General features: G+C 50.8%; 1 protein-coding gene across 2 annotated transcripts in view; it reads left to right on the top strand.

Annotated features, from left to right (window-relative positions):
* The window catches only part of KCNIP3 (Kv channel interacting protein 3, calsenilin), a 172,437-nt gene that overhangs the window by 123,313 nt on the left and 37,690 nt on the right, over positions 1-11,434 (top strand). The window contains exon 1 of one of the 2 annotated variants that reach the window (XM_006903220.1): positions 4,691-4,793. The exons of the other annotated variant lie outside the window; for it this stretch is intronic. Within the exon in view, the coding sequence (XP_006903282.1) occupies positions 4,691-4,793 (103 nt within the window). Of the gene's footprint in view, positions 1-4,690; positions 4,794-11,434 lie in introns of those variants that run through there. 2 annotated transcript variants of the gene reach the window in all.

Here is an 11,434-nt window from a genome sequence, read left to right as displayed (position 1 = left end):
TTAAATTTATTATTAATTTCAGTAAAAATTTACAGAGGCTTTGGATTTCCATTCATTCATTGTTGCACATTTCTCCCCTCCCAAGCCTCCCCCTACTCTTCTAAACCAATCTCTGTCGATGTACTGTTCCAGTCATTTTTGGATAATATTCAGCAGGATCTTGCTTGCATGTGATATTAGTGATATTGTTTTATAATTTCATATATATGCACTGCTGAAGTGGTATAGAATGAGAAGGCAAAGATCCGTGCCCACTGGCCAGCATTGTTTTCTAAGCCTCTGAAATAATGAGACAGAGACTGGCAGGGCTGGGGGCAGGGGGGTATAAGGATTCTATAAATTAAACTGGGTTGCTATTACCAAATCAGGGGAGCAGGCAAACAGAATGTTAAACCATAGATCCACTGAGAGTTTTAAGCAAGAAAGAACAAGATGTTATTTGCCCTCTGAGATGATTACTTGGCACAAGAGAGAGAAAGACCGGAGCGTGGCTGAGAAAGGGATCAAGGAGTGAGGCCAGAAGCCTGGGGAGGACAGTGGTGTGGAGGGGCTGCTGGAGCACAACAGAGATAAGCAAGAGAGAAGTACAGTGCCAGGTCTTGGTGGTGGACTGGGCAGTGCTGGGGACAGCAGGGGTTTTCCTGAGTAGCTGGGATGGGGATGTTGGAAGACGGGTAGTTCTGTTTTGCAAGGGCTGAGTTTGAGGTGACATCCCTCCACCAGGAGGCAGAGAGACATCCAAGTGGTCATTCTCTGAGGTATGGAATTCCACTCTTGAATTTTTGTCTGGTTCTTAGGACATGTTGTTAGGTTGCACTGAGTTGAATATGACCCAAAGTGGCCCAATGAGCATGAGCTCTGAACGCTGCCCTGTCCTCTGCCATTCTCCTCATCTCTGTCCTCCCCCAGAGCCCGTTGGTACAGTCACTGTTTGGCAAGGACAAAGAAAAGACATTATGACCATGAGTTGGCATGATTCAGAATTGACTTGACAGCAACTAACAACAACATGCCTATCTTGCTGAGTAGAATGAACTACAACCAAAGAAGGTTTCTAACCCCACCCTCTGCCACCAAAGCCAAGGGTGGATCGGGCCACCTAGTGAGTGGGGGGTTGAATTGAGGGGGCTAGCCCATGGAGCTCACTGAGCAGTGCAGAGGGCACAGCACCCATGCAGCCAGAGGGCAATAGGGAACTGAGTGGCTCAGGCAGCAGGCTGTGGGGGTTTGGAGCAGGCGGGTCAGTCCAGACCATGCATAATCTGAGCTGACTGCCAGAAAGCAAAGCAAGAGCAACTCTTACTATATTTCTGGCAAAAAGAAGACCCAGTTCAAAGGTGAGGACCTACACTTGGAGTGCACTCCCCACACAGCCACCAAAGCAGTCTCTAAAAACTGGATAATCACTGACGCTTTTACTGAGAGCTTCCTTAGAAGATGCTTAAGAGGGCCTGGGGAAACTGAGACAGGGGCATCAGTGAAGAAACACCAGGGGAAACTGAGACAGGGGTATCAATGTATGAACACCAGGGGAAACTGAGGCAGGGGCATCAGTGTAGGAACACCAGAGGAAACGGAGGCAGGGACATCAGCGGAGAAACACCAGGGGAAACAGAGGCAGGGGCATCAGTGGAGGAACACCAGGGGAAGCTAACACAGGGGCATCAACGGGTGCCAACCTCAGAAAATGCTCCCTTTGCTTGTGCCCAGGGCCTCCTGGTTACCCTGAGGTTTTCAAGAGAAGACACAGGACACCCCAGGCTTCTCTTCTCACCTCCCTGGGGGTCCTGCCAGCTTGTCCCCCTCTGCTGCCCGCAGTACTCACAAATTGTCCTTTAGAGCTCTCTCTGTGCTCTCTGCATGTGCCCATGCCCCCAACCTGGCAGCAAGCTGTGAAAGCACCATCAGAACCTAGCACAGGTACATGGAAAAGGGGGGGGGGAGTTAGTACCAGTCAGAACACCAGCCCCCCTAGGGACTGGGAAGGGGGAAGGATGTACAGGGCTGGAGCCTGGTCACCCAAGCCGATCAGGTGCTGCTAGCTGCTTCCCTTTCCAAGTCTCAGAGAAGTGGGGTACAGGGTGGCTTTGATTCCAGCCTCAGTGGACCTTGGCTGGCCCCAGGGCTGGCAGACCCCAAGCTGGTGAACGAGTAAGGGAGTCAGCTTCCCATCCATTAGGCCCAGAGCCGGAGTGGCTAATACCGAGCGGACATTCTGCTCTCAGCGCTGGTATCCACTTAGGCATCGTTAATATTTTACACTGTATGGCCAGCCAAGGGATCAATGACTCATTTATAGCAGCACAATGTTTATGGGCACTCATTGAAGCTTTCACTAGGAGCTGGGACAATGTTCGAGAATACCAGGGGAAACTGAGGCAAGAGCAGAGATGAGTATCAGACCCTGAAGAGCCCCTGAGATGTCTTCCTTTCCTTACCCACTTCTTTAGTTCCCCGCACATCTGCCATCCCCCTGGTCAGGGGCCATCAGAACCCCTGAGATGAGCCAGCCTCGATATCATTGAATCTTTCCAAGCCCCAGAGGTTGGGTTATTGTCCCCCTTTCTGGGATGAGGAAACAAAATTGGGGCACGAGGCTCTTCACAAGGGACTAATTGAAGTTTGGTGGCACAGATAGGTTTTGCTCAGCATGAAAGTGTGTAAATGAGAGAACAGAAGATTCTCTAAGACTCCTGGGCGGACTTCAAAACACATGAGCACCTCTTGCCCCAACAGAACTGTTTCCGCTGGTGACTGTAAATCTCTCTGCTTAGAATTCTCATCTTTGGTCATTGGGGACCCATAGGCCATCAGGGATATGGCTAAACCTTTGCATTTCTTGAAAAGTATCTCCAGGACTAGTGCTTTTTAAATGGGCCTCTAAAATAGTAAAGACTGCGTAAACTGAGGGGACTTCTAAGCCCTTCTCCTCTCAGGGTTTCCGCTGGAAATAGTGCATCGCTCCTCGCAAGCTTGTGGGTTGTTTTAAATCCTTGCCCCTTTGACAATTCACCTTCTTTATCTTGGTTCCCTTGTCTGCAAAGTGGGAGAAGAGGAATACCCCAGGGGAAGACTCTTCCGAGGATTGCACATAACCTATCTGAGTGGGACACACACGCAGGCCCCGAGAAGCCTTGGGTAGCCCCCACACAGCGGTTTCCAACGACCTGCCTCTCGCCACTCGGAGCTCTGCGCCCCGGGGCAGAGCTTGCACAATGATTATCTGTTGAAAGACCAAGTAGGTGGCGGAAGCTCCATACATGGAACTGCTTCTGTCCAGACTCCAAGTTTAAGCAGAGCTCACAGAGGTGTGAAGCGAAGCAGGGCTTGTTTTCTCCCTCCAGAAAGGAGGTGGGCCAGTTGGTTGGCTTCCTGCGCCCCTTTGCCCCAGACGGCCGTGCGCCCAGGGAGCGCGACGCCACTGGGGGGCAGCAGAGAGTGGCGGTGGCTCTGAGCCTCGGGCTTCCAGGCCCAGAGCTTACCCGCTCGGCCCTCCCACGCCTCCACTTCTCCAACTTCCTTCTTGTTCCTTTTGCGGTTTGCCTTCATCCCCGGGGCGAGAAGACAGCAATCCACAAAGTAATTAGCACACTCTCGCCCTCTCCCCGCTGGGAGTTTTACTTCAGCTTAGCTGTTCCCCGCAGCCATAGGGCGGGTGTCAGCCCCTCTTTATACACAAAGCAGCGAGTTCTAGATAAGTGACTTGGCTAAGGTCACACAGTAGAGTTAGAATTTGAGCTCCCGCCATGTAGATGCTAATGCCAGGGCCTTCCCTTTCTCCTAAAAGTATCTGATTGCATGCAATTTTCCAGAGCCAGAGAAGTTTTAATACAACTGTTCCGTTTTCCGAAGGATAAGACTAGGGCAAAATTTAATCTCGGGCCAAGGATTTGTGGTTAGGAACACAACGGAGAAAGAGAGGTTCCCAGATCCTTCAAACTCCACCAGTGCTTTAGCGGAGAGGTGGAAGATCCACTCAGAACCCGGCTCAGAGGATGGCGCACCGAGAAGAGCAGAGTCCCTCTCTCTTCGCCACTGGGCGCGTCCTCTCCAGCCACGCGGTGGCCATCCTGTGGGGGTGGGCTGGAGAGCTTGACGATCCGGTAGCTGAGGCGCAGGGGCGCTGCCCCAAGTATTCGGCCTGTGGCTGGATCGGGCGGGGCGCCTCCCTCGTCCGCTCCCCGGGTTCACGCCGGGCGGGGGCAGCATCGGGCACCTCCCTGAGTGGTCGCCGTGCCTAGGCCAATGAGCGCACGGGGAGCCGTGATGGAAGCTGGGGAGGCTTGGAGGGCTCGGGACCCTCGCCACTGCCGCGCCCCTGCGCCCTGGCTCCCACGGAGCTGGAGAGGGTGCGACAGAGAGGTGGCGTCCTTCCTGGGCATGGAGACGCCGCTGACCGGTGCCCGCCGCCCGACTCGCGCTCCGCGCCGCCGCGCCTCAAAGTTTGCAGGGTGACACAAAGTTGTGCTCGGGCTCCCCAGCGGTTCCGCTTTAAGCCTCCGGGACTTCTCGCACAGCGGCGCCGCCACCCTCAGTAGGTCGGGGCCCCGCCAACGCCGCAGCCCCGCGTGCCAGGGGCTTGTAAGCTGCCGCCGCCCGGACAGACCCAGCGAGCTGCACTGGCCAGGGCGCCTCCAGAGGCAGCGCGCGGGCCAGGGGTGCGCCCCGGCCCCAGGCAGCCCGGGCAGCCATGGGCATCCAGGGCATGGAGCTGTGTGCCATGGCGGTGGTGGTGCTGCTGTTCATCGCTGTCCTGAAGCAGTTCGGTATCCTGGAGCCCATGTCCATGGAAGGTAATGCGTGGCGAGCCGGCCCTCCGATGCACTCCTCCAGGGACCCGCAGCCCTGGAGGGTTGGTGTTGCAGTGGTTAAGCGTTCTACTGCTAACCGAAAGGTCAGCCGCTGGAAACTACAGCCTTGGAAGCCCTGTGGGATAGAATCCACTCCTTGGCATGGGCTTGGTTTGGGTTTAGCCATGTCCTGGGGTGGGGCTGGGGGGATCAACACCTGCCCCGCTGGGCTAGGGCACACTGCGCACCGTGCTCCTGGAGTATAGCCTGGCAGCCTCGCCCTCCGCCTTTGCCTGGCTCTGAGGGCTGGGGGCAAACCCAAGAGGGGACAAGGCCGTGGTGCTTGAGGTGAGTGGGAGTGAGGTGATCATCTTAGGCCGGTCTGTCCAAAATGAGCGCAGCGCTGGAGCAGGAGTGAAAATGGCAGGAAGGACACTTAGCCCAGGCACTGGCCAGTAAGGTCTGTGAAGCCTCAGCTGCTTGATGGGCCAGACCACCCCCCCCCCAGACTTCCCCCCCCCCCGCAGGCAAAGCTTTGTCCCCAGGACCGGTAAGCACATCCATAAACACTGCATTTCCATCATAATCAAACATTAACTGCCAGTTCTGCCCTTAAATCCCTCAGTCAGCTTCCCTAATAACTCTTTAGTGTGGCTTCCATACCTTCTACCACCCCTGGACTGGTAAGGAGGAAAGAAACTCCTCCAGCGATCCCCCACCCCCCAGGGTCTGTGAAATCTGTTCCAGGCACCTCACAGCAGCAGTCTGAGCCTGTCCTTCTGGACCTGGGGAAGGGGCCTGTCCTGTTGCTGTCACGTGCACTCTCTGCTGTTCTCCCAGAGGTCCATGGGCATCCTGCCTGCTCGGCACTCTGCTGACCTTGCCAGGTTTCAGTTCCTGGGGCTGAAACCCAGAGGCCAGGAGACAGGGATGAGGCCCCCATACTGCCTCTGAGCCCACACGCAGCCTGTTAGTCACTGCTATGCTCCTTCACAGCTGTCCAGGGGCTGCAGAGGGCAAGGAAGGCCCTGGTTCAGAAGAAAGGCCCTCTCCATTGTGCCTCAGAAGCCTATGAAGTCCCTGACTGCATGCACCCCCACCTCCCGGGGCTGCAGGTACCTGTCTCTAGGTGAGCTCACTGAGGCTCAGAGAGAAGGCCACTTTTGGGAAATGCCAGTCGAGCTGCAGGGCCCAGGTGCAGAGCAAAGTAGACTAAGCTGGACCTTCCTTTGACTGGACCCTGACCTCAGTCAGGGGTTCTTGGGATGGATTGGAGTGGGGGCACTTATCCCTCCTACCCTACTGGACACTCCGTCCACTTGAAAGTTCCTTTCCCCACTTGGAGTCTGGCATGGAGGTGGGGGTGAGGTAGATACCCTAGGTGGCCTTGACACTGCCATTGCTCTTCCTGTTTCTTGAGGCCTAGTGACCACCAGAGACAGGACACCCAGCCAGCCTCACTCCTCTCAGTACTGTACAACCTTCCTCACTGACCGTGACTCACATATGGGGGCAGCCTGAAGTTTGCACTGGTGATTTTTCACAACTTTAACAGTTTGCATAAAACCAAACTCAACCCACCAAGTCAAGTTGATTGCCACTCAGCAACTGTAGGGTTTTCAAAATTGTAAATGTCTCTGGAAGTCAACAGCCCATCTCTCTTCTACTCAGCAGCTGGTGGGCTTGAATAGTGAACCTTTATGTTAGCAGTTAAGTGCTTAACCAGCATGTGACCAGACTCCTCGTAGGCATAATACTTGCTAGGAAATGCTCAGTGTGCCCATCCTGTGTGGAGGGCACACAGAGCTTCTGGGTCTTACTGGGATCCTGTCACTTGTACATACTGGCTGTAAAGATCTCTTGCTCTTCTGAACCTCAATTTTCCTACTTACAAATGGGCCTGATGGTAGTAGGTGCCCTAAGGCCTATGGCAGGCTTCGGCAACTCAGTGGGTCTTTAATAACTCTTAGGGAGCTCTGGTGACCTAGAAACTGTGCTGCAATCCCAAAGGCACACGGTTCAACCCGCTGTGGGTCTGCTGTGACTCAGCTGCAAATACCAACAGCAGCAGCAGCAGCACCACCACCACCATTCTTGGCGTGTGTAAATGTGCTGACGTTATGAACCATCACTTTCACAGTAGCGAACATGAGCTACACATACATGAGAACATATATTCTGTAATAACAAAACTGATTCATATTCTCTTACCCAGACAGGTCATTTCTCCACCTTAGATCAAAAGCCCCAGGACCTGGCAGCATATAGTAGGTTAACTGCTGGGGTGTGAACAGGCAGATTGGCAGTGTGAATGTGGCAGGCGCTCCAAAGAGGAAAGATTTACAGCTGGGAGGCCTGGGGAAGGCTGCCCTCAGTTGAAGTTTAGATGATTTGACTCAACAGCAGGTTTTTGTTGTTGTTCGGGTTCAGAGGAGGGGATTGCAGTCCTAAATGTTCTGTGTGAATGCAAACTAGGGTCTGTGAGGAGCATAGGCTCTCTCAGCCCGGGGTGGAGGAGAGGTGCTCCCTCAGTGCTGTGCGAGAACAGGAGGGCCCTGGCTTCCCTTCAGGCCTGTGTGTAGTGGATTTGTCTTTTTCCTGAGTGGGGTTGTTCTTATCTGTAAATGAACAGTATTATGATGCTTCTAGGATTGCTATGAAATAATGGATTTAGGTTCTAGAAATGTAACAAGACTTTAGATATCAGAAGGCCCTCCTCTCTCTGCCCTGTGTCTTCCAGTCAGTTCTCTGTCTCTGGGTGATTCCATGGGTAAGGGGCATACCCACATCACTTCTCTGGTTGTTAGGTGCTGTCCACTCAGTTCCATGCACTACAGAATACAGTGCTGCCCACCCTGCTCGGTCCTCCTTGTTTTGGCTAGGAGCTCATGGTCTGTCACAGCCACTCTGTTAAACCCATCTCGACGAAGGTCCTTCTCTACCTCCCCAAGCATGACACCCTTTGTCAGCATTTAGACCTCCTGATAACGTGCCAGAGCATGTGAGATGGAGTCTCCACCCTCACCTCCAGGGAAGGATTCTGGTCTACTTCCAAGACAGTTTTGCTCATTCTTGCAGCTGTGCATGGCATGTTTTACTTTCTTCACCAGCATCATAGTTCAAATGCATCGATTCTTTCATCTTATTCATCGTCCAACTTTCGTCTGCATATAAAGGGATTGAGAAATGCCATGGCTTGGATCAAGCACACCTTAGGCCTCAAACTGACAAAGAGGCATTTGCAGCAATTTGCCAAATGCAGTGTATCATTTGATATCTTGATCTCTACTTTCATGGGTTTTGATTTTGGACTGAAGTAAAATGAAATCCTTGACAGCTCTAATCTTTTCTTTGTTTATTAGTCTAGATAAGAAGATTTTTTGTTTTCTGTGTTGAGGCATAATACATATGGAAGACGGTACTCTTTGGTCTTCATTGGTAAATGCTTCTAGTTTTAGTTTTCCATCAGCCAGGCTGTGTCATCTGCATCTCAAAGGCTGCTGCTGAGTCTTCCTCCAAACTTGATGCTGTGCTCTTCATGTAGTCCAGTTTTATAGATTTTTTTTTGCCTAGCCTACAGTTTAATAATGATGATAAAAGAATACAACCTTGACCCAGACTTTTCCTTATTTAAAACCACACAGTATCCCCTTGTTCTGTTCAAACAGCTGCTCCTTGCTCTAAGTACAAGTTTTGCGTGAAAATAATTGTTCTGGAATTCTTATTCTTTCCATGTCTTGGGAAAGGTGCAGCCAGAGTGCTCCTTGGAGACGAAGATGATAAAGTTTCTTTGGACATGTAACTAGGTAAAGCTATTCCTTGGAACGAGATATCATGCTTGGAAATATGGAGGGTCAATGAAGAAGAGGAAGACCCCCAACAAGATGAATTGACATGATGGCCATGAGCAATGAGTTCTGGTGTGTCAGAGATGATGAGGATAGGGCAGTGTTCATAGGGTTTCTATGAACTCATAGAGTTCATGTACTCAACAGGACCTAGCAACAACAGTATTATGCATGATCTGTTACGATCCACACAGTCAAATGCCTGTCACAGTTAATAAAGCACAGATAAACTTGTTTCTGATAATCTCTACTTTCAGCCCAAATCCATTGATATCAGCAGTGCTCTCTCATTCCGTGACCTCTGCTGAGTCCAGCTTGACCTTCTGGCAGCCATCCTGCTGCAGTGGTTATTGAGTTGTCTTCATCCAGCAAGATTCTACTTAAGTATCATATTACTTATTAATTTACACATTTCTTTAGGATGCTGTAAATAAGCAAGTCTTCTGTTGGTCAGCCATGTGTCTTCTGTCAGGTCAGCCACGTGTCTTCTGTTGGTTAGCGGTGTGACTTTTATAGGGTCAGCCATGTATGTGTCTTCTGTCAGTTGGCTGTGTGTCTTCTGGTCAGTCAGCCATGTCTGTTTTTTCAGGTTTCTTAGCATAGATGAGTGAGTACTTCCGGAATTGTTATTAGAAAAAATAAATCTCAATTGTTCTTCTGTCAGTTCATCTACCCTTGTCTTGCCAGGCTTCTGCCTTCAATACAGTCCCTGCTTGACCGCCTGCTACCCCCGAAATGGCTGGCTGTTGACCTATCACTCTTTAGGACAGTGACTGTGTATTCCTGCTATCTTCTTTTGGTGCTTCTTGCATCATTCAATATTTTGCCCGTAGAGTCCTTTAGTATTGCAACTTAAGACTTGATATTTTTTTCTTTAGTTCTTTATTCCCCCCCCCCCCCGTACTGAATAGTAATTGGCCAGGAAGCCACAGCTTGATCTAGGACAAGGTTGTTGGACCAGGGCTGGTTGTTTGACCTTCCTGTCAGCCAGGGCAGGGACGACAGCAAGTTTCCATTGACTTCAGTGGGTAGACAGCTGGGACATATCCTGCTTTATCAGTATTTCTCCTTCCCTTCCCCAGTGATCTTCGTTTAGCAGAGATGAGGAAGCTGCCCATTTCCTATCGGCCTCACCATAAGCCCAGGGTCCCAGAGCTCGTAGGATGGCTCAGAGTACCACCATGAGGATCTTAGCCCAGCTGGGAAACACAGGTCCCACATTTGCTATGCTTTGGAACCAATTCATTGGCAGTGAGCAAGTGCTATCGACCGTAAGGACTGTGAGTCGTACTCCGTTAGAACGCAGGAGTCATCAGGAGGCTCTGAACAGAGCAGAGACGTGATTTGATTTTAATTTTAATAGGGTCACAGAGGGGATATTCTCTGCTGCCCCAGTATTCCCCACTTGGTTCAAGGTAGCTTAGGGGTTCCCAGACTCCTCTTTTTTCTTACACCAACAGAAGTTGATGACTTCAAGCAGTAAGTAATACTTTGGGTGAGGGGCCCTGGGCGGCAGCAGGTAGTCCTGTTCCAGGCATGTTCAGCCACCTAAGAAGAGGCAGGGACTCCTGCGTAACTGAAAGGTAGAAGTACCATTAACCGAGATGCGGACAATTGGAGCAGGTTTGTGAGGAGAGGCAGGCATTCCATTTTAAACATGGTAAGTGTGGGATGTTGTAGTAATTTTCTATCACAGCTGTGAAAAATTACTATCCATTTAATGGTTTGACGCGGCATAAGTTAGTTACCTACAGACCTGAAAGGTGTCTGCAGGGGGCACACAAGATTAGAGCTTGCCTGCTACTTGAAAGGTTGATGTTTCAAACTCAGCAAATACACCTCGCAGTACCAGCCTGGTGATTTGCTGCTAACAAGACCCCCATAAAAAAAAAAGCCTCATATTTGCTGCCATTGGGTTGGTTCTGACCCATAGTTATCTTCCATTTGGTTTCCAAGACTGTGTACCTTAACAGAATAAACACTGCTCACAGAGCAGTCCATTCTGCACACTGGAGCTTACCGTACATCAGACTTGACCAGACAGTAACTAATAACAGCGATTCTGCAGACCATGATTCTAATAGAGGCTTTGATAATCTTAGCAAGGCTGGTTCCTTTCTGAGGACTCTGGAGAAGTATCCATTTCCTTGTAAAATGGAGGAGGAGGAGTGGGAGTGGCAGAACCCTTCCAACTTTCAGTGGGGACAATCACCAGGGTTGGCTCAAGGTTGATTCACATAAAGTGGATGTCAGCTAGATAGACCTCCACTCTCCTGCTTTTTCACCAGTACTGACACCACCTTCTCTTCTGAGTCTGATCATCTGTTGCAATGGCCACCCAGAACCCACAGACCATAGTTAGAGTTAAGTGGTTTATTAAGAAGCAGGATCAGCAGGCAGTAATCAAAAGTCTCCATCCTTTAGTGCAGGACATGTCTCAACTCCTCTGGGCCATGCAAACCTCCTCTCAGCTCCTTGAAAACAGGATTTGCCTTGACTGTACTATCAGTCTGTCACTGCCACTTCTGCAACTGGACCTCTTACTTACTTTCTTCAGTGTTATAACCTTTGAGCCATGTTATGCCTCTTTGGGAGACTCCTTATGACTCCTCTCGCTTTCTCATTTTTCTGCCTCTTCCTAGGTCTTTTAGGAGATATTTTGCCTGCGATGGGAAAGTCTGCTGTTGGGGACCTCTTTAAAGTACTCAAGAGCAACAGTGTCTCTCTGGAGACTAAGGTCCACCTGATACGGGGCATGGGTTTTGCAATCACTTGTTATGCATCAGAGAGTTGGAC

This window comes from Elephantulus edwardii, unplaced genomic scaffold (genome assembly GCF_000299155.1).
Source record: "Elephantulus edwardii isolate Elephantulus edwardi_28Jun2011 unplaced genomic scaffold, EleEdw1.0 scaffold00541, whole genome shotgun sequence".
NCBI lineage: Eukaryota > Metazoa > Chordata > Mammalia > Macroscelidea > Macroscelididae > Elephantulus > Elephantulus edwardii.
The sequence above is the reverse complement of the archived record's forward strand: the minus strand, read 5'-3'. Positions and strand labels throughout refer to the sequence as shown.